Raw genomic sequence first — 27,006 nt, 5'->3', positions numbered from 1 at the left:
ATGCTTGATAAGTGTAACTGGAGAGTGGATTGGCAAAGAATTGCTTTTTGTTGTTTTTGTCCAATTGTGTCCCCCTCTTTGAGGTCTTATTTGGGATTTTCTTGGTAAAGATAGTGGAGGGGTTTGTTATTTCCTTCTCCAGCTCATTTTACAGATGAGGAAACTGAGACAAACAGGGTTAAGTGACTTACTCAGGGTCACACGGCCACTAAAGATCTGAAGCAGGATTTTGAACTCTGGAAGAACCTACTTGGTTTGTGCTCAAAGCACTATAAAGCCACCATTGCTTTACTCTGCTTAATGCTCTAATGCACTTATTATCAAACTCATAGAGAAAAGGGGGCTACTACACAAAGATTTCTGCAGATCATATATTATCTTAGAAAACCACATAAATGTTGTCTGTGTTCTATTGTATTTTTATTTATTTTGTTAAATATTTCTCAATTCCATTTTAATCTGGTTTGAGCAGCACTCAGGAATGTTGTATAAGTTAAGTGGCCCAACAGTCCTAGTTCTAGCTCTTCTATTAACCAACCATGTGGCAATAAGCAGCATTTTTTTATTTTTGCTTTGGCTAAAGGAGGGGGTTCAAGATCCTTGGAAACTCTAACCTCTATCCTATGAAATATTTTAATAAAGAAGGACTCAGCAATCATACTAACAAATATCTATAAGATTACATATAATCTATAAGTAAAACAAATGAATGAATAATAAAATCCCTAAACTGGAAGAGACCTCAGAGGTCACTAAATTTAATCCCCAAGTGAGTCAGAGCTAAGACTAGATCCCACAGAGATTTTACTATTTCATTATGGATATTATCACAATTAATGTATCGAAATGGATTTATTCTATCAATAAACCCTTAACAAATGCCTATATTTGCCAGACCCTGTTCATAGAGCCACAAGGGACATAAATAAGAGCATTCTAGTAAATATTCAACAATCAATTCTCTGGGGGAAGGGGGAGATAGTATGTTAAATTCAATTTGCATTAACTTTTTCTCCATCATCTTCTTGAATCTAAATCTAAATAATCAACAAAACAATAAATCAAACCCTTATTTGTATGTAAGGTTAGGTGACATCTGAAGTGAAATGTAATAATTGGATCTCAAGTCCAATTGATATGAACTGGCTTCAGTGTACCTTTGGATACAAATAAGAATGATTAGGTCATTGTCCTTGGTCCTCAAGACATCCACAGTCTACTTTTTAATATAATTCAATACAATTCAATAAACACTTATTAAGCACCAACTATGTATCAGGCACTATGCTAAGTGCTGGGGATACAAAAAGAGGCAAAAAATAACCCCTACCCTTGAAGAACTAAAGATCTAATGGAGCTTACAAAATAGGTAAAAACAAAGCACAATGAGAATAGTAAGGAGGGAGGAATTACATTTGATTGGAGGCGATCAGGGAAGGTTTCACATAAACACAGGGAGGATTAGAATTGGCTAAGATAACAACTAAAGGATTCTATCTACAGTAGAAGGGCCTGTGTGAACAGAGACAAAAAAGCAAGGGAAGGTCCTTGGTCCAATTTGGCTATAGTTAGTAGCCAAAATAAACCCCAAGGATCCATATTTCACTATTAACTAGCTAGGTCCTTACAACTTGGGTATTACCTCCCCTCCAGGGTCCTGGGGATACCCTCAAATATCAGGAGATGATTCTCTAATGTAATGACTCTAGTTCTCACCAGGGAGCCCCCTCCTAGGATTTCAATTGAAAATCAATTTTGTCAGCCTGATTTAAGTAGGTTTTAGAAAGAAGTATTTATGAAGGAAGTATAATAAGAACAATGAGTATAAAACATCTGTCAAAGTCTATCACAATTTCCAAAAAGCACTGAGGCCAGAGGAAAGTGAGCAGATGTGGCAAGGGGTAACACAGTTCTGGAATGTTAGAACCACTGTCTCTTATTTGTGGGATGCTCAAAAGTTTTGGTTAAGCGTGGCAAATCTGCCTCATCTTCCTTGGATCCTGATGTAGACACTGTAGTTAGTTGATGTGAGATATGGTGAGGAAACTTGAGGGAAAGTTCAAAATTCTCTTGAAGGCTCTCCTTCCCCACCTCCAAGGCACTTCTTTCTCATGGGGTTTGGCTTGAACCCCATGCTTATTCTAACATTTGAATGAATCCAGTTCCAGCTAGTTTTGTAATTTATATATGACTCCTGGGGGATGGTCAAGTTTCCTTGGACTATACAAAACATGTTTTTTGTTTAAAGGACATTTTTGTCTTTAGGTTAAAGACTAATTGATTAACAGATATGTTCTTATCTAGTTAAGGCATTAAGGTTAAAATGGGATGAGGTGGTTTTCAACCACCCTATTCTTACAAAAGGGTCGACTACATACAGCTGTGGAAAATAAAACTAGATTGGGTCTGGATTACAAAAAGCCCTGAATTCCTAGCTAAGGATTCTGGGACTTATTCAGTATGCAAGGGGTGCTGTTGCAGGCGCTGAGTAGAGGGTTAATTCTGACAAACATTGACATTTAAGAAATGAATAGTATCTACAAGAACCACTAAATTTTTAGGGTGAGAACAATGATGTCTTTTAGATCTCTGGGATTTTCTTTAGGCATATACAAATTTTCATTTTGACAAAAACACTATTTATAAATATTTTATTATTGTTGTTGTTAACACTTTTGCAATTCACATAAATTTATCAGTATAGGAAACTCCCAGTGATAGATTCCTTTAATCAATACAGGGAAGAGACTTACAAATATTATTTCAATTGATTTCCACAAAACTCTGTGAGATAGGCGCTATCATTATCTCCATTTTACAGGGGAAGAAATAAAGTCTTAGGTTTAAGTGCCTTGTCAAGGATCATACAGCTGAGTAGTATCTGAAAAAGGACCTGAATCCAGATCTCCTTGATTTCAAGAGTACTTCAAGCACTTTATCCACTATACCACACTGTCTTCAAATTACATTCTCTACAAGTATAAAAGATAACAGCATCTATAGAAAACTGAGAAAGGACTTGATAGACCACAACAGATTTGAGCTGGAAGGGACTTCAGAGACCATTGGATCACTCTCATTTTTGTATATATATATATTAAACTGAGAGGAGAAATGGACTTCCCTCAATCACATAAGTCCCATCAATGCTCAATGTATTAACATTTTAAAATTTGGTACTTATACAAAATACCATTGTTATAAGTCATTAGTGTTTCTTTTAAAATGTCACAAAATTAAAAGGAAATATTCTTTCAGATAACATGAACTATTTTTCTATTCTTTAAAAAAAGTGTCAGATAATCTGGACCGTGTCCATTTTTTTCTTCCAGCCCCTTTCATTTGAACTGGAAAATCAAGATTTTACAGCATATAATTGATACCCAAAATGCCAGGATCTCATTCTAACAGTAATTACTTTAGCACAGAATTCAATATAAGGCAGATTTGGTCCTTGCTGATGATTGCAAGCCTTATGACCTTGTTATAACCTTCTTTCATGTATGGTTAGATCCCACTGCATGGGCCCTGAGGTTCCAGGGCACTTAGTCTTTTGAAAGTGTTAACACATCTTCTAAAATGTCTCAATCATGAATTCTTAGTGTGCCCATGAGCAACCAAGTGTTGCAATTTAAAACACTCAAGGGAATACCAACACTGAGAAGGTCATAAATCCATTGACACACTCAAAAACAAGAAGACCTGTGCCATTTCTGCAAAGTGACTAGTGGCAGTTGATGCCTGCTTTTCGACTCTGTCTTCCCCAACTTTGTGCTTCTTATCTCCTTTGGAGTTTTCATTTGTTCTTTCATGATTGCAACAGGATCCCATTGTTGCATCCTATAGTTCTAATTTGGGGGTTCAGATGAATAACCTTCTACAGAAAATCAGTTATGTTTGCCGCAGCTATGCTGAAGGTATCTACCTAGACACATAGCTCCCAAAGTAAATTGTAATATTCCAAAGGATTGCTGATCATATTAGTTTAAGAGTTACTCCAATAATATGCTATCCAAAACTTCCCATTTTGGGTGTGACTCTTGGCCGCGTCATCCCACAAGTTTGTCAGGGGTCTACCCAATGTGCTAAAGCCTTCCTTGCTTTTTTCTGATATTATGAGAATGCCATTATTACAAAAAGCTGTGTTTTTATCATCTCTTGCCTTGTCCACAAGACCCACCCTAATATTTGTTTCCATTTTATATCATGATGTTACCATTCTTTAGTTATCTTCTACATTGATATTGTTCACTGGTTATATGACTCCTCCTCCTCACACTCCCATAAACTTCTTTATATAATGCAATATCTCCTGAGAACTTTAGAATTGATTGTGTGACATGGGAAACACCAGACTATTCAGCACGAACAAAGAAGAATTGAAAAATCTCAAAATAAATGCAAGGTAAATAGTTAAAGAATCCAGCCCAAATGTTCATGTGGACTTTTTGTGCCCAAATTGTGGAGAATATTTCAAGCAATCTGATCAGCCACTGTAATTTGACTCTAACAAAGTGATGTCATTTTGGTCCTCTTTGAGAATGAAGGACAATCTCCACCATTCAATAATATTTCATTCTTTGGAGTTACTTCCATGTCTTGTTGCCTTACACTAGAAGTGGTGGAATGCTGATGGACCTTTGATTCCATGGGAAGCTTGGAGTCATTAAAAAAAGCTCTGATACTTCCCAAAGGTGATCTAGTCTGGTCTCCTCCTTCAGTTTAGTTCTGGATCATTGCCGTCTGTTCCAACAAAATCATGGCTTTCCAGTCTCACTTAATTCTAATGAATCCTTCTGTTAATTACCTACAATTTATCCTGTACATAGTTATTCAAAGGTTGTCTCACATTCCCAGTGCTTGACACATAGTAGACAGTTAATAAATATTTATTGGCCTACTGTGTGAAATCAGAATGTGAAGCCTATCTAATCTGAAGGAACTAAGTGAACTCTTGATGCCTCTAGGTAAAATAATTTGCTAGTGTAATTTTTGATTCTCCATTATCTGTAATTTTTGTTCTTTTTTTACCTTTCTTGGAATACTCTGGAGGAACTTGCTAATTCTCTGGGATTCGTCTTTAAATGTATCAATTAATTTTGTGAACAATTTTATAGATTAATTAACCTCCCTAACTTCTTGGTATAATCACCCTATAGCACATTTCCCATCACTTGATTTTGTGTCTCCCTTTCCCTGATACTCCTCATCCCAAGATTTAAAAAGCTTGTTTTGCTTTACCTATTTAGCAATTCTTGTTGTCTAGACAAGACTTGAAGTCTTCATGGGATTCTCTGATAAAGCTAAATGTAATTAATAAATGAAATACACTATGCCATGCAGTCTTCAGAATAATGGCAGATTATTTCTCCCACATGTGGGCAGTAGACAGTCTTCTTCCACTTGGAGTTCCCTTTGTGGATGGTCAGAAAAAGGTTTTTTTTTTTAATGATTTCTATAGGTATATTGGTTGGGTAGTTGTTGATATTTTCTTTATTATCTTTTTTTTTTTTTTTTTTTTTTTTGGTATTAATAAAGATTAAAAACTTTGTGCATGCTTGTGTGTGTGTCTTTTGTTACCTTCTCCTGGCACATAAGTCCCTTAACCTCTATTTGCCTTAATCCACTGAAGAAGGATTGTCTCAGAGTGAATGTAAATAGCACTTGTTTCTGTTTTATCAGACTTGTTTCTGTTTTGGAAGACCTTTCTGTCTTCCCCTCTCAGACTGATTTTTTTTTTTTTAACTAGGTAAGAGAGGCCATTTTTTGCAGCAAGTATAATCTACCCTTAATCACTAGATGGGCTTTGCTTCAGTCAAATTGAAACCTGTTAAAGACCTTAGCTTAAAAAGGTCAAAGTCTCCCACTGCAAGGGGGCATATTTAGTCATCTAGATCTCTATTTTGTTGCTGGACCCAGATGGCCTCAGGGAAAGTGAGGCTGATGACCTAGCCCAGCCCTCCCTCCCTCAAATTTAATTTACTTGCATGTCATGGGATCACCTCCCTGACGTCATGGTCACAAAGGTCAAACAACCACCTTTGTGAGTAGAACTGCCGCACTGGGGACCCAACTAGAACCAATCAGTTGGGCAACACAGCCAGGTGTAGTGCTAAGCATTTGGGGAGAAAAGAAAGGCAAAAGGCAATCCCTCCTGTCAAATGGTCTAACATATAAAATGAAGATGAAAAGCAGGATTGAGTGGGAGATGAACTGTAGTGGGTTCAAAATATAAGGAATGAAACTTCTATGTGGCCTATATGCTTTGAGTTACTCTAATTCTTTTTCCCCTAAATCATGCTTTCTCACTTAATTCTTGATGTCTTCACACTTTCCTACTTGCCTTGAAGTTATGGAGTACCACAATCCAGATTGATTTAATTGGGAAAGTCTCATTCAGTTCTTTATAGAAAACCTTTACTTCAACCTTAGCACAGATATATGTATATTTCTATGTACATGTAAACAGGAGCATATTAGCTCTGTTATTTCATTTGTTTAAGAAATCTTGGCAAGAAAACGTTTATTGGGACATATTGGCAATTGCTCCAGAACCTACAGTTTTAGATACATAAATAAAGTATTTGTTAAGTGCTTACTGTGTGCCAGGATGCTATAAAATTAAGTAATGACTTTTCCATAATCATATAGCTAGTTATCTCCTATCTTGAAGCCAGATGTTCCAGACCTCAAGGTCCAGAATTTTTAAAAATGAAAAAAAATTTTTAAAAGACTTCAGAAAATATATTTTTTTTAGTCTTTGAAAACCTTTTTGCTTTAGATATCCCAGGATCACTGTAGGAGCAATTGAAATTGTATAAATTTGTAACTACATGTAAAAATCAAAGCAAATTTGAACGACAAAGATATTTTTGATTACTTCGTGAATCTGCAATAAAATAATGTTTTACTGAACCAAATGCTCTTTTTACCTTGAAAGTTGTTGCTGATTCTGGGCTGGCAACCACCAAAGGTGAAATTAACACCATGCCAGAAAAAGTATTTGGTTTCTCGGAAGCAGTTAGGATGGAAATGGCTCCTCCCTGCAATGAGAAGTTAACAGACATGATAAGTTGCTCATCTGTTTTAGGCAACAGGGAATTTTTCGAAGGGGGGACATTCACAACACCTCTAACCTAAATTATAGTGTTTGCCAAGAGCAATGAACGGAGGACATTACCTTCTAGTGGAAGCAGTGGATTGTTGGGTAAACTAGGACTGCAATTATTTTATTACAAACGTTTCTCTCTGGGTTTTCCAAGAGCAAACATTTCAGAAAGATATAAATAAAGTTCTTGCTTGTGGGCTGCAAGTTAAACAATAACACATTTACACTTCATTTCTAGCCCAAAGCTGGCAGGGACCCAGTCAGGGCGGTGTGAGATTTTTAGTAATCAGATCAGAAAAGGGTGGTACTTACATGGCTCGCTTAGTAAAGATCACAGTAGCTAAGTTCCCAAGAAAAACACTTGGTGAATTTTCTGCTACTAAAGGACCGATGCCCAGTTTGTCTGATGAAATGGAAAGAGGATCCAAGGGACAGGCACTTGGTACTTGGCACTGGATTTTAAAGTGTAACGTACATTTATAACGTGTCAAGGGCTTGCCACTGGTCCAAAGGTCTCCTTGGATCAAATCTGAAAAGTTCCTACAAATGGTCCTTTTATTTCTAGTTCCCACTTACACTACAATGGCCAGATTAAAAACAACTGCCAAGTTGTTTATAATCAAGATACTTTTCCATTCTGGTCTGTAATGATCAGAAAGTATTATCTGATTACTACTTGAGAACTTTGATAACTTGTAGAACCAAAACTTTTTTTTTTTTTATAGAAATGATCTGATTATCCCCAAACAACTAAAGAATATTTGCTGGCAACCTCATCTGCAGTTTCTGAACTCCAAATAAATAAGCCAGACATTAAAATCCTCTCCTCCTCCAAAGCCAGGGCTTTGGTCTCCAGGGCTGTGAATCTGGCATTGACTTACAAGCATTAAACTCACTGGGAACACAAAATGGTCAGGATACAAAGAGAGCTGTACAAGCCAGGAGGAGAGAATTTTGGGCAAGGAGGCAAGGCCCCTCCTTTTCTACTCCACTCCCTCATCCATTCTGTTTTCCCTTACAAGGCTATTGGTGTCTAGATGCTCTGAGGAGCACAGAATCATGGATTCAGAGCTGAGAGGCGGCAGAGAGTCTAGTCCCTTATTCTGTAGATAAGGGAACTGGCATCTAGGGAGATTAATTAACTTTCTTCTAGTCATGAAGGATTTGGACTCAAGTCCTCTGACTGGAAAATCAGCACTCTTAATCTCAAAACTCAATCTTTCCTTAATCCTTATGTTCTGCTGAAGAAAAGGACAGCTATTACAAATGGTAAAATAACAGCTTTAAAGTACTTTGTGAACCCTAAAGGGCTTTTTACTACTCTATCTATCTCTCCATCAACATCATCTTCATTACCATCACCACCATCATCCCCATATCAGAGTCTGCTTACCATGGAATGCCCCAGAAGAAAGATAGGAAGCCCAGGATGATCTTTTTGCATGAGCTCTACATGCTGGAACACGTCCCTGACGAAAACATGGAAATCAGACACGATCATCCTTTCACCTTCACTCTGTCCATGGCCAACTACAAGGAAACAGAATAAAATGGAACACAACTGAGTCTCACAAAACTGTGGGAAAAATAGCAGCACTTATGTTGACTATGGTGGGAATTTACTTCTACGATGGTTTTTCCTCATTGAATAATAATCAACAAAGAAGCAAAGAAGAGGTTCAAGAGTTTCTTGAAAATACTTTATTTCTGCATGCTAATACAATGTAAAGAGAAAAATGGATAACAGTGAACAAAGAGTGACTATCTTAAAACATTCAGAATTTATGGTACCCCCTCTACCAACATGAGTAAAAAAATAGGATTTTAGATTAAAGGAAGGAAGGAAGCAAATAGCAAATTAAGTGCCTGACTATGTGCCGGACACTGTACAAGTATTATCTCATTTAATATTGATAACAGGGAGGTAGATGCTATTATGATGCCCATTTTACATTTGATGAAATGGGATAGATTAAGTGACTTGCCCAGGAACACAAAGCTAGTTAATGTCTGCAGGTCAACTTGAACTCAGGTATTCTTATCTCCAGGCTTAGCACTCTGTCCTAGGAGTCTTTGAAATCATCTAAAGTGACCTGAAAAGTTCTAACAAAGAAATACAAATTCTGACAAATCCTACTAGGCTGCAGTGCTCTCATTTAAGCAGATGAAGAAATGAAGTCTAGAAAGGTGGGGTAACTTGCTCAATATCAAGTGAAAGCAAGTGAAAGAGATGGGATTTGAACCCTGGACCTCTGATTCTCAAACCAGTGCTCTTTTTCTTTCTCCTACTTTCCTCTCCTCCTCTTATTTCCTTTTCTTTTCCTTCCTTCCTTCCTTCCTTCCTTCCTTCCTTCCTTCCTTCCTTCCTTCCTTCCTTCCTTCCTTCCTTCCTTCCTTCCTTCCTTCCTTTCTTCCTTCCTTCCTTCCTTCCTTCCTTCCTTCCTTCCTTCCTTCCTTCCTTCCTTTTCCATTTTTTCTCTCTCTTTCTTTCTTTGTTTTCTTTCTCTCATGCATGCTTTCTTTTCTTTCCTTCTTTTCCTTCCTTTTTTGTTCCTTGAAGGCAATCAGGGTTAAGTGACTTGCCCTGGGCATACAACTCATACATGTCTAAAGCTGAATTTAAACTCAGGTTCTTCTAACTCCAGGCCTGGTCTCTATTTAGTGCATCACTTAGTGATGCACAGTGCTCCAACTAGTGCTCTCTGAACAATCTCAAGCTGCCTCTCAAACCTTCTGATCTTGAAGAGTTGTAGCTAAAAAGTTCATCATTCTGTGTTAGACTTATCTGAGCATAACTAATATGGTCTCCAGGAGATGGCCATCAAGTTTATTATCAGGCCCACACTCAATGTCTTTTCAGAGTGACATAACCTTCATCAACTTAAAGTTACCTTCATACCAAAGTGAGCTACTAGAATAGTTTGGGTTGTTGTTGTTGCTGCTGCTGCTGTTATTATTATTATTGGTGTTAATTATTATAATAATAAGCATAGCATAGAAGATAAAGAGTTCAAATGCCTGTTTTCAAATCCCAGTTCAAACAGCTACTGGTTTTATGACTTTAGTGTCCTGGATAACTCACCAAGACTAGAAATTGTAGAGAGAGTGTCAGTCTGCATTTGTAGAAAGAAGATCTCCTTGGGTGTCCTTAATCCCAGTGAAATCACAAACACAGTACAATATAACAATAATATCAAGATCTCCAACTAAAGTTCCAGTTTTCTACCATATTGTGGCATGGTTATAGCCCCAGGTGACCTGAAAAATTCTGCCAAAGAATCATTAACTCTGACAGGTCCTAATAGAAAGATGTAAAAGGTTTGAATAATGGCTGAGTGATAAATGGTGGGTATGTGATTGAAGGATCAGAATAATATTCAGGAACCAGCTCAAGGAAGTTCATTGTCAAAGGGATGGCTAACTAAGGGGTGAAGTATCCAGACACGGCCAATCATAAAGTACTTAGAGGGATGAAATGATTACTCTGACGTATAAACGGATGATATTAATGATGATAAAATAATAACAATAATACTTAGAATTACCCTGAGTCCTTTCCTATTCCCAATAGTCCTTTTAGGACATTAACCTCTCACCAGGAGAAAACTCAGTTCTGCCTGCTCACCAGGCAGCCTCAGATGACACCAATATATGCATGTGCGCACACACACATATATACTTTTATATAATGTATATGCATATATGTGTGTGTATATGCACACATAGAGATCTAGACATACATACATAAATACACAGATGCTTTTTTTTTTTTTTTTTTTTTAAAGGCAAGTGTGTTTAAGAGAAAGTCTTCTCAAAAAACTGGCCGTAAAACCAGGCTACCCTCTGGCTTACTCAGAGTTTTATAGTTATTCTTTTATGTTACATATTTTGCTGTTTCTTTTCTTCTTTGTCATCTCCCTCTTTTCCCTCTATTCTCCCCTCTTTGAAGTACATTAGTTGCTATAGAAACAATAAGGCTGCAGCGGCCTCCCAGTGCCACTGGAAAAAGCCAGTTGATAGGATGGTTCAAAAACTGAAATGTGGGAATGGAGAGAGAGGTTTTGGTGAGCAGGGGCAACATCTGAGAGAAATCATCTCTTTTTTCAAATTCATTCATTCAGAGATCTTAGAGAGTTATTAACTAAGCCACATGACATCCCTGGAGGAAAGAATCACTCTTATCATTTCTATTTGTAGAAAAACAAATAAAGCACACGAAGGGTTAAAAGATATTTCTAGCCCAGAGGTTCTCAATAAGGAGTCTACATAAACCTCTCCCTCTCCCTCTCCCTCTCCTTCTCCTCTTCCTCTCCTTCTCTCTCTCCTTCCCTTTCCTCTCCCTCTTCCTCTCCTTCTCCTCCCTATCCTTTTCTCTCTCCTTCCCTTTCCTCTCCCTTTCCCTCTGCCTCTTCTTCTCCTTCTCTCTCTATCTCCCTCTTTTTCTCTCCCTTTCTCTCTGTCCCTCTCTTTCTCTCCCTCCCTTCTTCCCTTCCTCTCTCTTTCTCTCTGTTTTTTCTCCCTTCCTCCCTTCCTCTCTCCCTCTCTCCTTCCTTCCTTCCTCTTACCTTCTCTCTCTGTCTGTCTCTCTCTGTCTGTCTGTGTTTCTGTCTCTGTCTCTCTTGTATGTGCTTGGACACACACAAACACCCCCCCCCCAATATAGTCTGTTTCCACAGTAATGCTATGTATTTTAGTTTATGCCTTTAAAAATGCTCCCCGCACTGCCTGATAGATCCATGACACAAGCTAAGTTAAGAACCCCTGCCTGGAATAATGAGTTAGGAGATGGGAGAAGAAACATTGTAATTCTAGTTACTACAATGGCTATGTCACTGTCCTTTTTTTTTTTTTAATTATGTAAACTAAATATCACTCAAAAATATTAAGAACAAGAAGATGTTTTACAGATAATTTAGTCCAATTTCACTATTTCACAAATAAAGAAACTGAAACTTAGAAAGAAGTGTTTTGCTGAAAGTCACAAGTATAATGGACCAAAGTAGAGACAGAATTTAAGATTATAGGATAAAAAACTAGAGAGAACCTTAGAGATGATGTAGTCAAACATCTTTATTTTATGGATGAGGAGACTAAGATCTAGAGAAGGAATAGTACACAAGGGTACATGGTTGGTAAATGATTAAATCATGATTTGAACCCAGGTCTCTGACCCCAGATCCAATGTTCTTCCCACTAAAGCAACATTAATTCAACATAAGCAATAGAACACCTTCTGCACATTGTTTTAAATGACTACTAATTTAGCACTATAGGATCTAGACCAAATTTTGTAGGTCCTACCTTCTCAGCCAGCCTCAAAGTCTGAGTGCAACAAAAAACTTTCTTTTGAAAATTATTTATTTTTATTCTGAACTTAAGCATTTCCATATATGTTGTAGAACAGAAGGAGAAGATTGCACACGAAACCGTGAATCTCTATTATAGAGAGCTTGCTTTTCTTTTTAAATACATGATTAATTCAATATGTAATTTTGCAAAGCTGTCCTGCTTTTCTGTGATTCCTTCCTCCCATTCTCTTCTCTTTTTTTGGGAGGGGGTGGAAATGAGGGTAAGGAGAATGCTATTCCTTGCCTCTCTCTATCATTCCAACCTTCATTAAAAATTAACATTAAACATTTGCAATAAAATTTCTTAGTCAAATAAAATAAATTCCCATATTAGCCATGTTCAAAAATATACATTTCATTCTGCATCTTAAATCTATTACTACTCTAATAGAAAATATAGCATGCTTCAAGTAGAATCAAAGTTGTCCTCTTTACTGATCAACATTCTTGGGTCTTCCAAAGTTGTTTGTCTTTACAAAGCTGTTGTTGTATGAGCTGTTCTCCTGATTCAATTTACTCTGCATCAGTTAATGCAAGAGATGCTATATGGTTCATATACGTTAAGTTCTAATCTTATTTCATTGTCTGTGGCACTTTTAAGCATAATGTAGTTTATCTTTTTATATCAAGTCTATTTCTGCTATTACTGTGTGTGAGTACATGATTGCTATCCTTTTTTAGTTCGGCTAAAACCTAATTAGATTTTGCTCCAACCATTTATTTTAACTCTGTGACTCTTTACATTTCAAGTATCTTTCATATAAACATAATCCTCTTTTGTTATATGGGTGAGTTCATTCCATTCACATTCATGATCGTGATGATTATGTATTTTCTCACATTTTTTCTCTATTTGCTTCATGCCTTACAAAGAGAAACGTGGTAAGAAAGAACCATTCTCAGTGATAGGGATCCAAAATCGTGGGGATTCTTTCAAAGATGAAAATGATGGTAAATAGAAGATGCTATAAAGAATGAGGAAATTGTGAAGGGCAGTTAGGTGGTGCAGTGGATAGCACACCAGCCCTGAAGTCAGGAGGACTTGAATTCAAATTTGATCTCAGACACTTAACCCTTCCTAGCTGTGTGTCCTTGGACAAGTTATTTAACCCCAATTGCCTCAGCAAAAAGAAAAAAAAAATTGTGAGAAAATAAAAGATAGAAAGAAGGAAAGATGTTTGGGATATTTAAGAGAGAAAGGGGAATCTGTTTTTAAAAAGGATTTTATATCTGTAATTGTGATTACAATGGTATGGACAATTCATGATAAGTAAACTCCTTCTATTAATATGGATTGGCAACTCATCTTCATTTAGAGTCTGGGGCACTAAGAGACAATGTGATTTTTCCACCATTATACAGATAATCCTTGTATCCAGAGACTCTATCCATTACACCTCCTTGCCTTTCAAAAAGGATGGCAGTGAAGGGAAAATATAACTCCCATGTTTTATTTCTCCCCGTGCTACTTTCCACTTAAAGCTGTCTCATGCCTGAAGTGGAATTCTTGATGAATTCAACTAGGCATTTCACACTGAGACTAATTTGCATTCATCATATGGTTTTACACTTTTGGCAGGTCTGCTGATATGACAATTGGTGGTACCATTTTGTAGTTTTAATACATATTTAATGAAAATAGAACCACATAAATTTTAAGTAAAATGTCTAGCACACAGTAGGTACTCAATAAATATTTCTTGATCGATGGATTCACTGAATGAAAGTACAAGAAACAAATACAGATGTGCTTCAGAAAGAAACATCTCCTTTTTTTCCTTTCTTCTCCCCCCAGATCATTATTTGGGCTTCCTTTAGCATCAAATTGAAGTTCATAGACATAACGCTTGATAATCTGGACCAAAGGATGTAGGGCAGCAGAGCAGCTCCCATTTCTTGGTGGGTTCTTATTAATCAATCTCTTGAGGAAGAGAAGTCCTAACTGGGTGCTCCCAAAGAGAAGGTGGATGAGGGAAAGATGGGGAGGAAGGGAAGACTCTAAAGACAAGGATAATCAAGAATGATACTGACTTCTCTGAACATTCTCTAGTTCTGGATATTTCAATTAGCCAACATCAGAAACAAAGAAGCCTCAGCAAAGAAACATTTTAGTCTTCCCTCCTGGCTTTGCTGGCCTCCTTCAAGACTAAGTTTAAATCTCACCTTTTCTAAGAGAATTTTCCAGGTATCCCCCTCCCAATTCCCACAAATCTCCTAGTTACTTTTTCCTTCTGACATTACCTCACACTTATACTGTATACATCATGTTCTTTCTCTGATTAGAATTTGAGTTCCTCCATGTCAAGGGCTATGTTTTATCTTTCTTTTCATCTTCAGTAAATAGCACAATAGCACATAGCAAGCACTTAAATTTCCTGTTCTTTCTTTCGACTTATCTTGACCAATTTTCTCCTTTATTTGCTCAACAAACTTTCTAGTTTCTAGGTTTTTCTCCTTGCTAGGGAGTTAAAAGCAAAATAGATGAGTTGTTCATACTTCTGTCACCTGCTAGTAACACCTTCCCAGAGGAATAGTCCTACCCCTTTATCATCCTTTTAGCTACAAACATGGTTAAAAAGAAAACTGCCCCTTTTTGTTTGTTTTTAGAACTGTTTTTAAAATTTTATTTAGATATTTAGAACTATTAGGAAGCTTCAGCTTATTATGGATTTCTGACATTCTTTCAGGTTAATGTTGGTCTTATATTTATTCTTTGATATACATAATCCCTTTCTCATAGTTATAATTTGTTTTAAACCTAACCTCTGACACACCTCTGTGTAGCTACACTCTTTTCTTTAGATGCTTCTCCCTGCCTCTCTGACCACAATGAGCAACTGAGACTCTCCAGGTAGAGGATTATACACTTATTTTTTTGACCTTTTGGAAATATGTCTTCTTAAAATCAAAGCTATACCCTGAACTATTCCTAGCATTTTTAGTGGAATCCTTTGCTTTTTTCATAACTCGGCTCACATGCCACCTTCTGTAGGAAGTCCTTCCAATTCTCTAAGTGCCAAATCTTCAATTTTTTAAAAATTTAAATTTTATTTTCAGTTTTAAATTCTTTTGTTCCCTCTACTTCTCCTGCGCACAGGAAAAAGGCAAGAAATACAATACCTATTATGCTATGTCACAGTTCTTTTTTATTGTCCTGACTCAGTTTCCCTAATATCCTGACCCAGTCCAGCCTCAATTTCCTTAATTGTTCTGCTCAACCATCCCTCCCTCCTAATCATGGTGATCCAGATAAGGAGAAAGACCTTCTATCTTAGGCATCACCAGAATGTTGGGTGCCTCTCCCCATTCTGTAATCCCAATTATAAGATATCCCCCATGCCTTCCCTCACTGTCAGAACCAGATTGTCAGAATTCCCACTTTCAGCATCCTAACTCCACCCTTGCCTTGCTCTACCCTCTGAATGTGAGCCACATGTATGTATGCCATTGAGAACTCACATTGTTTGCTGCATTCTTGGAGACGATGATCTCATTCAGCCCTGGGACTAAACCATGGATCCAAAATCTCTCCTTTTTAAATAAATTATTAAATACTCTCTAATCTTGATCTTGCCTTAGTTTCTCCAGCATTACAATTATAAATATGAAGTCATATAAAACATATCTTTTCACTAGCCAAGTTATTTTCTAACTACTTTAGTTTATATATGCCCAATTATTTTTTCTTTTTTTTTAAACTATTAAAGCTTTTTATTTTCAAAACAAATACACAGATAATTTTTCAACATTGATCCTTTCATAGCCTTATGTTCCAAATTTTCCCCTCCTTCCCTTTACCCCTTCCACTAGATGGCAAGTATGTTATACATGTTAAAATATATGTTAGCTCCAATATATATGTAAACATATTTGTACGATTATCTTGCCAATATGCCCAATTATTTATAGGTTGTCCTCTCACATGAAAGTGAAGAACTTAAGAGTGAGACTGTGGTTGTTTTATTTGCCATTCTTGGTGTCTGCTACCCTAAGAAAACACAGGACCTTACCCATAGTACGTTCTTCAATAAATGCTTATTGATCAACTGATTCTAAAACAATATGGTCATATTCTCTCAAGATGGCTGTCACTTCCATATCCCTAATTCATTCATCCTGACTGGTCAGAAGTAAGTTGAGTCACAGTTTTTGAACAGCATCATTTCCCGAATAAGATTCATTTAGTGCCATCTTCTCATTTCACAGAAGAGGCAAGTGAGATATACAAAGATGTTATACCTAGCCCACATTCACAAAGATGCAAAGAAGAGAGCCTAGATGTTAACAAGGGCTTTATTTATTTTTTTAATTCCCAAAGCAGGCCTCTTTCCTCCTCCTCCTCCTCTTCCTCCTCCTCCTCCTCCTACTTCTCTTCCTCCTCCTCTTTTTCCTCCTCCTCCTCCCTCTTTTTTTTTTTTTTTTTTTTTTTTTTTTTTTTTTGCTGAAGCAATTGGGGTTAAGTGACTTTCCCAGGGTCTCAGAAGGCTCTTTTCTCTATGGCAATCAGCTGGATTCCACTACCTAATGAAAGATAAAATTGTGGGCAAGGAAAATATCATGTGCTTTGAACAACTGATGCTTCTAATAGAGTTAGAAGTGTTGGAATCTCCCATCACTACTCTATGATCCCCTGTGCCTATTTTGTGAACTGTATTATATAAGAATCATCCATCTGGCCAGTTGGTCTGTATTCATACATCTCTGGCAATATTCTGTTTTTTTCTCCTTTAACCCAAACTCAAACTCTTTTTGCAATCAGTCAGACTCTCAGATTTCCAAATGGTTCTCTGCCATCTCTCATTCCATTAGATCTGTTTCCAAGGAACAAAGAATACCCCTCCAGGCACAAATTCTTTCCTCTCAAGTGTCAATGGTACCTAGGAAATCAGATGTATCTTACCTACTTGGGAGGTCATTTCAATTCTCACCCCTTTAAATCACAACTTAGGTTTTTGATCTTTTGCAAGATAAGAAAAAATTCACTAATAGTTTTAAAGGCTCTGCTCTTTGAATTTTGTTCAAACACTCCACACCAGAAAAAAATCAATGGCACAATTATCAGCTTCTTAGAAGGCTGTTTGTTCATTTCAGTTGAATGGATATTTCTTTTCCTCTTTGTTTCAAAAGGGATTTTTCCTTCAGGGTGAAGTGCCATGGAAGAAAGCAAAGCTACAGAGATGAAATCAGAACTGACTAGAACTTGCAGCTCAAATTTCTTTTCACTTATTTTTTTTTATTATTAAAGTTTTTTATTTTCAAAACATATGCATAGATAATTTTCAACATTCATCCTTGCAAAACCCTGTATTCCAATTTTTTCTTCCTGCCTTCCTTCGCCCCCTCTCCTACATAGCAAATAATTCAATATAAGTTAAACATGTGCAATTCTTCTATACACATTTCCACAATTATCATGCCGCACAATGAAAAATCAGATCAAATAGGGAAAAATGAGAAAGAAAACAAAATGTAAGCAAACAGCAACAAAAAGAGTGAAAATGTTGTGTTGTGGTCCACACTCAGTTCCCATAGTCTTCTCTCTGGGTGCAGATGCCTCTCTTCATCACAAGATCACTGGAACCGGTTAGTTTTCAAATTTCACTGTTTTACGAAGGTAGAACTTTCTCTTTAGGCATATTCAGATTATTGATTCTCTATGCTCACTGTATGCTCATATGAGCATCTTGTGCAATATCAAAGGGGGATCTAAACTCAAATGAGAGTTCTGTACTACTTGACCTCCAGAACTTTGAGGTTAGACAATGAAGGAACAGAATCTGGACAAAAAAAGGAAATGTAATCTCTGAAATTGAAAGTGAAAGTACTCACAAGTCTTCACGGGGTCTTGAGGCCATGATCCCTATAGGGTCACAGGGTACAAGCCAATTTCAGTGTCATTTTAGACAAAATTCATAACAAGAAATGAGAGGTTCCAACCTTACATTTAAAATGGGGATTATAGGGGGGAAATTCTCCATCCTTACCAACTGCTTAATTAACTCACATGACTAAATAGTAAATGCTCTAAAACAAAGCCCACTTTAGGGACACTTATTAATTATATTAGAAGAGGCTTTCAGCAAGATGGGAATCACACACAATGCCGCGGTGACTGATTTAATAAGCCAAAGAGAAAGATAGAAAGCTCATTTTTTATTCCCTTCAGGGTCTTTGGGAGAATCAGAGGCATTGAGTTTCACTCTTATAGCAGGTGCTCCTAGAATCACAGAAGGTTCCAGATGGAAGAGACTTTAGTTCAATCTCTTTATTTCCCAGAGGCTGAAATGGAGGGCCAGAAACAGGAAGTAAATGACTCAAGATCATATAGTAAGAAAGCAGCTGAAAGTAGCTAAGTTGGGATTTGAACTCAAGGCCTCTCAATGCATTGTTGTCAGTGTACCAGACCACAGATAGCTCAGGAGGTCCAATGATGATTTCAAGGAGTGGAGAAAAAAGAAATCAGATGACAACATCTTTAAGGAGAGGTAGATACTATATATTTTCTGAATTTTGTATCTTCCCCAAGACCTATTACAACAATCTCACAACAATTCAACAATGGAGAATCTGTAATTTTTTTGGAGTTTCTTGAAATAATGTTAGTTTTTATTCTTTTTATTAAAGCTTTTTATTTTCAAAACACGTGCACAGATAATTTTTTATCAGTGACCCTTGTAAAACTTTGTGTTCCAAATTTCCACTTCTTCCCCTAGATGGCAAATAACCCAATATATGTTAAACATGTTAAAATATGTTAAATACAATATATGTATACATATTTATGCAATTATCTTGCTGCACAAGAAAAATCAGATCAAAAAGGGAAAAAATGAGAAACAAAATAAAACACAAGCAAACAGTTACAAAAAGAGTAAAAATGCTATGTTGTGATCCACACTCATTCCCCACAGTTTTCTCTCTGGGTGCAGATGGCTCTTCATCACAAGACCATTGGAACTGACCTCAATCATCTCACTATTGAAAAGAGCCATGTTCATCTGAATTGATCATTGTATAATCTTGTTATCGTGTACAATGATCTCCTAGTTCTGCTCATTTCACTTAGCATCAGTTCATGTAAATCCCTCCAGGCATCTCTGAAATCATCCTGCTGGTAATTTCTCAAAGAAACAATAATAGAGAATCTATCATTTAAGCAATGTGTATTCTCTGTACTAATGAAGGCACCAATCTCTCTACATCTTAACAAATGATCTTGAAGAGGTATTTTAGCTAAAATCTATTTTACCCTTGGGACCATTCAGGTGATAATCCTCTTTATATTTAGCTAGGCTGTTGGGGCAGCTAGGTGGCATAGTGGATAGAGCACCAGCCTTGAAGTCAAGACCTGAGACACTTAACACTCCCTGGCTGTGTGACCCTGAGCAAGTCACTTATCCCTAAACCTCAGCAGAAAAAAATAAAAAATAAATTTAGCTAGGCTGAATCACAAACAACAACCACACAGTCTATTACCAGACAGACCCAAAGGTGGGTAGGGCCTACCACAGCTTAGATTCCACTAGCTTTGCATTTTAGAAGCCACTATCATGTTCATGGCACAATGGGGCATCAGAAGAAGACAGACAAGGGGAAATGAAAGACTATGTATACAGTAAGTATTTAACAAGCATATATTTTTAATAATTGAAGTATTTCAGCAACAACATTATATGATGATCAATTCTGATAGACATGTCTGTTTTCAACAATGAGATGATTCCAACCAGTTCCAATGATCTTGTGATGAAGAGAGCCATCTAAATCCAGAGAATCATGGGAACTGAATGTGGATCACCACATAGAATTTTCACTTTTTGGTAGTGTTGTTGTTTGCTTATATTTTGTTTACTTTCTCTTTTTTTCCCTTTTTGATCTTATTTTTTTCTTGTGCAGCATGATAATTGTGGAAATTTATATAGAAAAATTGCACGTTTTTTTTTTTTTAATATATTTTGGATTACTTGTCATTAGGGGAGGGAATATGGGAACGAGAAAGAGGAAAAAAATGGGATACACTCTTTTGCAAGGGTGAATGTTGAAAACTCTCTATTAAATAAACAGCTTTATAAAAAAATTGAAGTATCTGTAAAAACATCTCTGAAAGCATTTTGCCAGTCCCTACTTTCAAGAAGAGATAGCAAGATGGCACAATAGATATATTGCCCTGTGTGAAGTCAGGAAGGTCTCAGTTCAAATCCAGACAGACATTAATTGTGTGACTATGGGCAAGTCATTCAACCCTGTTTGCATCAATTTCCTTATCTATAAAATGAGCTGAAGGATATGACCTACCATTCCAGAATCTTTGCTAAACTCAAAATGGGATCTTGGAAGAGTTGGACATGACTGAAATGACAAAACAACTTTCAAGAAAGCTTTCCTTGGATTCTAAATGATTTCTTTCTTTTTCATATACTTTTGTCAGTGTTCTCTTCTTAGAATTTTCAAAACAAAAGCAACCTATAGTAGCCAGATTATCATCTTATCCTGTCCTTTATTTTATTAATTTCCCCTTTGGTCTCCTTAAATAAATAAACATTGGAGAGAAAATATTTTGGGGTTGAAGAACATGTAATCCTGGGACAGAATTATCAACAAACATTTATTAGGTCCCTACTGTATGCCAGGATCTGTTTTAAGCATTGAGAATATCCCCCAAAAATCAAAAGATAAATTCACAGTCCAACAGTGAAGATGATACATAAACTACTAAATACAAGCAAAATATGTACCAGCTAAGCTCAAGATAATTAATAAAGAGGAGGCACTAGCATTAAGTGGGATCAGAAAAGACTTCTTAGGGAACATGGGACTTTATCTGGGACTTGAAGAAAGCCAGGAGTCAGAGATGAGGAGGAAGAGTATTCCAGACATGGAGGACAGCCAGTGAAATTGCACAGAATCTGGGGATGGAGCGTCTTGAATGAGGAACAGTAAGTCCAACAAGGTTGGAGGGGCAGGTAGAGAAGGACTTTGTCCAGCAGAAAATTTTATATTTGATTCTGGAGGTAAGTTGGAGACTGATACGGTCAGATTTAGGAATATTAACTTGTCTGTTGGGTGAAAGATGGACTGGAGTGGGGAGACACTTCAGGCAGGGAGACTAACAAGCAGATTATTACAACAATTCAAGCCTGAGATAGAAAAGGTGATGGTGGTATACCAGAGACATCAAGGAGGTAAAGTCAAGAACAAGTCTTGAATTTCAAGCCTGGGTGACTGGGAGAACATGGGTTCTTTCTACATAATTGAGATATATGAAAGCAGGGAAAATTTAAAGAGAAAGAAAATGAATTCAGTTTGGTGATAATTTACTGAATTTAAGATATTTACAGAACATCCTGGACAGTTAACTGGCATGATAGATAAAGTACTGAGACTGAAGTTAGGAAAATCTGAGTTCAAATCCAGCCTCAGACACTTTTGTAGCTGTATAACCCTGGGCAAATCATTTATCCCGGTTTGCCTCAGTTTCCCCATCTGTAAATGAGCTGGAGAAGGAAATAGCAAAGCACTCCAGTATCTTTGCCCAAAAAATTCCAAATAGGATCATGAAGATTTGGACTAAAAAAAAAAAAAAAACCAGAGGAAATCCAGTTTGAGATATTAAATAGGTGATTGGAGATGTGCATCTGGCAGTTAGAATTGAATAGTCAGATTTGAGAACCATCAGCTTAGAGATGATCATTGAAATCATAGGAGCCAATGGATCTTAAAGATTGTTTTTGCATGTAATAGGAAGGAAAAAAATATTAAATCATAAAAAAATAATAGGAGCTAACAGTGAAATACTAAAGTGGGAGAGGAAAGAAAGCTGAGGGAAGAGCTTCTACTAGACATAAATTACAGACAGAAAATCTCCTAACACTCCATTGGTTGTCATGGCTATCCCCTTTGAATGACCCTCCATCTTCCCTCTTGGAGCTGTGTCCCATGCCTACAACGCATGGCTTCTTCATCTTGGCCCTTAGAATCTCTAGTTTCCTTCAAATTTCCAACTAAGGGCCTCAACCAATTCCTCCAGATGCTAGTATCTCCCCTTAAGTTACTTTGTATACTATATTTTGTATACATTTATTTTGCAAATCTTTATCTGTATACATGTTATACATATTGTGTCTCTCTCTAAAAAAGCAAGTTTCCTGAAGGCAGGGCTTGTTCCATTTTTATCTTTGTACCTTCCTTGCTTGGCCTGCAGTAGACATGCTTATTGATTGATTGATAATGGTACACTTAACCCTCTCAAAGAACTGGAAGCAGTCCAGGCTTGGTCCAACTCTCTGGAAGAAGCAACACAGTAGCAAGGAAATAATGTCAGATTTGGAGTCAAAACACCCTGGCTCCCACACTTACTATTTAGGTGACCCTAGACAAACCACTTCTCAGATCCTCAGTTTCCTCATCTGTAAAATGGATATACCGACACACCACTAATTTCATTTAAAGGGAAATGCTTTGCAAATCATCAAATCCTAGCTGGTCCATGAGCACTTCTTTTCATTCAGTGCCAACCGACTCCTTCTGGGGGAGAGTTTAGGGCCACCTGCTTGCAGGATTCAACTCGCTCTCAGTTGCTGTCTTTGTTGGGAAGGCTTGTCTCTGAGCCCACTAATGAACACATTGGTTTGCTTCGCCAGGACCTTTCACCTCCACTGGCGTAGATCTAATTCTGAAGTGAGCGCCTGTGTTTCTGCCTCCCATTCCTGAGGAGACCACTTCATTCTGGGTTTTTGCATTTCCAGTGACAAGGATGGAGTAGGTTTGTTGGAATTAGTCTTTCATTAAGATTGCTTCATTTTGAAATGTGTTTGAATGAAGCTACCTTTTATCCCCAGATTTTTGGCAGGGAAAGCCAGTGTCTTTGGGCAAAGGGATAAGGGGCTAAGAAAACAGGAGAACAAGACTGACTGGGACACGGGCCCAGAGGGGAAGTGCTCACTCTCCTGGGGGTGGGAGGTTAGATCTGCTCACATGAAGCTGGTGAGTGCTGTGAACCACACTGGAATCCACCTCTCTCACGTTCTCTAACTTTCTATAAGAGACCACAACTTGGATAAACCATAATTATTCAAAACAAAATAAAATCTAGAAACCAGGGACTAGATTTTTCATGACAATATCTCTTATTTTTCAACTTCCCCATCATTGTTTCTAATAGAATAAGAAGGGTAGCAGAGGCGGGAAAGTTTAGGGAGTGTGGGATGGAAGGTTTACACTTGGGTTCTCAAGATTCAGGATGAAGGCAGCAATGACAACTCATTTCTGGGGAAATATTTGGGAAGATGTGTGTGTGTGTGTGTGTGTGTGTGTGTGTGTGTGTGTGTGTGTGTGTTGTTTTAGTAGACTGCATGCTCAATACAGATCAACAGTGTGATACGGTTTTCAAGAAAGCTCACGAAAACTTAGGGTGTATCAAGAGAAGTAAGGAAAGGGTCTGGAGCATCGCTGTCCATTCTAGTAGTCATCTTTTAGGAACAATATCCATTTAAACTCAAGACAGTCAGGATAAAGGGACTGAAGAGTATGCCATATGAAAACTAGGAAAGGGACTAAGGATGTTTAGCCCAAAGAATAGAAGATCTGAGTTCAAATCCAGTCTCAGACACTAACCATGGGTGTGACTACACATCATTTAATTTATCTCTCCTGCAATTTTTTCAACTGTAAAAAGGAAATCATAATAGCTCCTACCTAGCAGAACTAGCAAAGTCCTATCTCTGGAGTCAGAAGATCTGAATTCAAATCAACCCTCAGATACTAACTATGTTACTGTAAATCATTTAATTTATTTCTGCCTCAGTTTCTTCAACTGTAAAAAGGAAATATTAACAGCTCCTACCTCAGAGGGATGTTAGAAGGATCAAATAAGATAATATTGGTAAAAAGTACTAGTATATAGAAGGCACTTAATAAATGTGTGGGTTTTTTTCACTAAGACTCAAGAGTATGAAACTAGGATGGCATTGTAAAAAGAGAAACTTCAGCTTGTTAAGTTTCTAATAATTAGATTAAATGTACAGATTGGGAAACTGTGGGGTGTTTGGGGCTCACAGTGACTGCGGTATAGAATGTATGTGTGACGAAGAGTACTAAGAGATAAGACTAGGAAGATTAGATGTCAAAAGGAGTATGAATTTTACTTAGAAGGCAATAGGGAGTGATAAAGAGGTTCTTTCAGATATGAATAAAAGGTGAATTCCAGGAGAAGGGAGTTATTTGAGAAGGAACTTGGGTGCAAAAGAGAGCAGCTTCTTGGGGGTGGGGGACAGAAGAGACTCAGCCAAGTAGCTCAGCTTGGACCAACGGTAAAAACAGAAAGGGACCAGGAAGAAACTGTGAAGCAAGCAGGAATTAGGTAATTATGCTTGAAGACTCCAGGATTCAGGGACCTCTTAAGATAATACAATTGCCTTCTTCACTAGAAGTGCAAGATATAAGACAAAGCATAGAGCTGCTTATAAAGTGAGTTTTTAGTGAGAAAAATATTATTTCCCAACTAAAAAAAAGCAGATCTAAGACATATGGCGATATGTTGCTGGTCTACTCTTATTTAGTTATTTGGAGTAGAAGTACTAGTTGGAAAGAGTAGATCAAATAGTAAAGTTTACTTTGGAACTGTATCTGCAAAAGGTGGGTGACATGGATTTGTGGGGATGTTTCATGTCCAGAGTCCTGTCTTTTCTGAACATCCATTTAGATGGATGTTTCACATTTTTCTTCATTAGGTAATGACATCATAGCAAACTGAGCTCTCTTTCTGGTACATGAATTCCTTCTGGGAAAAATGAAATCTTTGGATTTGGGAAAGCACTCCACCCAATTCTTCTTCATGTTTATTTAATCTATAGCCTGCATTTACTTCTTGGCAACAAAATACAAACTTCTGGAGGGCAGGCACTGATGTCATGCCCATGGCACCCAGTAGGGGTTTATTGATTGGTAAAAACTGACTTTCCTTGCTTAGAGTCAGTGAGCTTTTGAGCCCTGAGTTTGGAATGAGATCATTTAAGCTGGAATCTGAGCTTTCTTACCATTTTTGTGTATCTTTTGGCAATTCACTTAACCTCTCTTGGGTTCAATTTTCCTCATCTCTAACAAGAGTGGGTTGGCCTAAATGACATCTCAAGTCCCTGTAGGCTCTAGGCTCTAAATCTAAATTCTTAATAGCCCATGAATTTAACCTTTCTAGGTCCCCTCCTCTAAAAATAGGAGGGAGTTGGCTGGCTGGCTGACTTCTGGTGTCTTCCAGTTCTCAGCTCTTAGGATTTCATTTCAAATTTCAAAATTTTCATTTCAAAAAAACTCTGCAGTTTCATTGCTTAACTTATTGTCCCTGGGTTAACTTGTTATGTTTCAAAAGTCTTTTGGCCTCAACCTGGAGGGTAGATCTTGGCTGAAAAGCAGATTTTTCTTCTTACTTTTGTCAACTTAAGCTAAAAAAAAGTAGCTCATTTGCCAACAACATAGAGGTAATATGGTATACAAAGGGTAAAAGGCTAGAAATAAAATGGGGATAACATTGATGCTAGTTACAGGGTGGCTAATACAAAAAGTGATTTGTAAATTGTAAAGAGCAGTATTAGCATGAATTATTATTACAATTTAAAAATAAACCTCCTCTGAAGAGGAAGCAGAGTTAGCCCAGGCAAAAATCCAAATCGGAAAAACCTGTTCTGGGGCCCTCAGCTTTAATTATACTGACATCCATTTCCAGAAAACCCCAATCCTTATGTGAAAAAAGCTCTGGACAGACTCCTGTATTTCTTCTTGGGCTCATCTATGTGGAGGCACAGTGGGCATGTAGTGGATAGATAGATATGCATGGTTATTTGGGACAAGTCCTGGTGCTCTGCCCTATACTTATTTCTTTACCCCCAGGAGGCCTTGAGGGGAGCTTGCTTGGGAAGATATTATTGGGGAGGAGGAAGGGATCCAAGGGAAATATGAGAAGGTGAAATTGGATAGTTTTCTCCTATTGTCTATTCCTTCTGATTGTCAAGTTTAGGTACCCCTCTGGCCCTGGTTCTGCACCTTGTGCCTAAGATTTGTTAGGACTGGAGGAAGGAAGCAGATAGGTACCCAGTATGGAGTGGGGGGGGGGGGCTTCAGCATTTCCTCTTTCCTGTTGAAGCAATGTCAGGGGGATCTCACCCCATCAAGGCATTCTTCCTTTGCTGGTTTGGCAAAGAATAGGGGGGAGGGAAAGATTTGTGGCTAAATAATTATCTGCCTCAAAGAGCAGAGTGAATAAGAAGATTTGTAGTTTAGAAACCTGATTTTAGTTCCAGCTCTGCCACAAAATCTTATGCATTTTTCTTTGACTCTCTAAGGTCTCAATTTCCTTTTCTGTAAAGTGAGGGGTTTGTGGCTGGAATTTTTTTTTTTATAAGGATAACTTTTTTTTGAAGGATAACTATTTCAATATAATAAGTTTCCTTTGTAATTTTATGTTTTATTTTTTGCACTTAAAAACAGCTATAGCAGCATTAAGCTATAAGCTTAACCATATCGCCAAAGGAAGCTATGACACAACAAAGTTTAAGAATT

The 27,006-nt window shown here is 37.3% G+C and overlaps 1 protein-coding gene across 6 annotated transcripts in view; it reads right to left on the bottom strand.

Moving 5' to 3' along the window:
* The window catches only part of MGLL (monoglyceride lipase), a 179,891-nt gene that overhangs the window by 27,173 nt on the left and 125,712 nt on the right, over nucleotides 1-27,006 (bottom strand). For all 6 annotated transcript variants that reach the window (XM_074283763.1, XM_074283765.1, XM_074283768.1 and 3 more), the window contains 2 exons: nucleotides 8,502-8,638; nucleotides 6,933-7,043 (listed from right to left, as the gene is read on the bottom strand). In XM_074283763.1, the coding sequence (XP_074139864.1) occupies nucleotides 6,933-7,043; nucleotides 8,502-8,638 (248 nt within the window). The remainder of the gene's footprint in view (nucleotides 1-6,932; nucleotides 7,044-8,501; nucleotides 8,639-27,006) is intronic.

The sequence above is a fragment of the Sminthopsis crassicaudata genome, chromosome 1 (assembly GCF_048593235.1).
Source record: "Sminthopsis crassicaudata isolate SCR6 chromosome 1, ASM4859323v1, whole genome shotgun sequence".
NCBI classification, from domain to species: Eukaryota; Metazoa; Chordata; class Mammalia; order Dasyuromorphia; family Dasyuridae; genus Sminthopsis; species Sminthopsis crassicaudata.
This window is presented reverse-complemented; position numbering and strand designations above follow the sequence as displayed.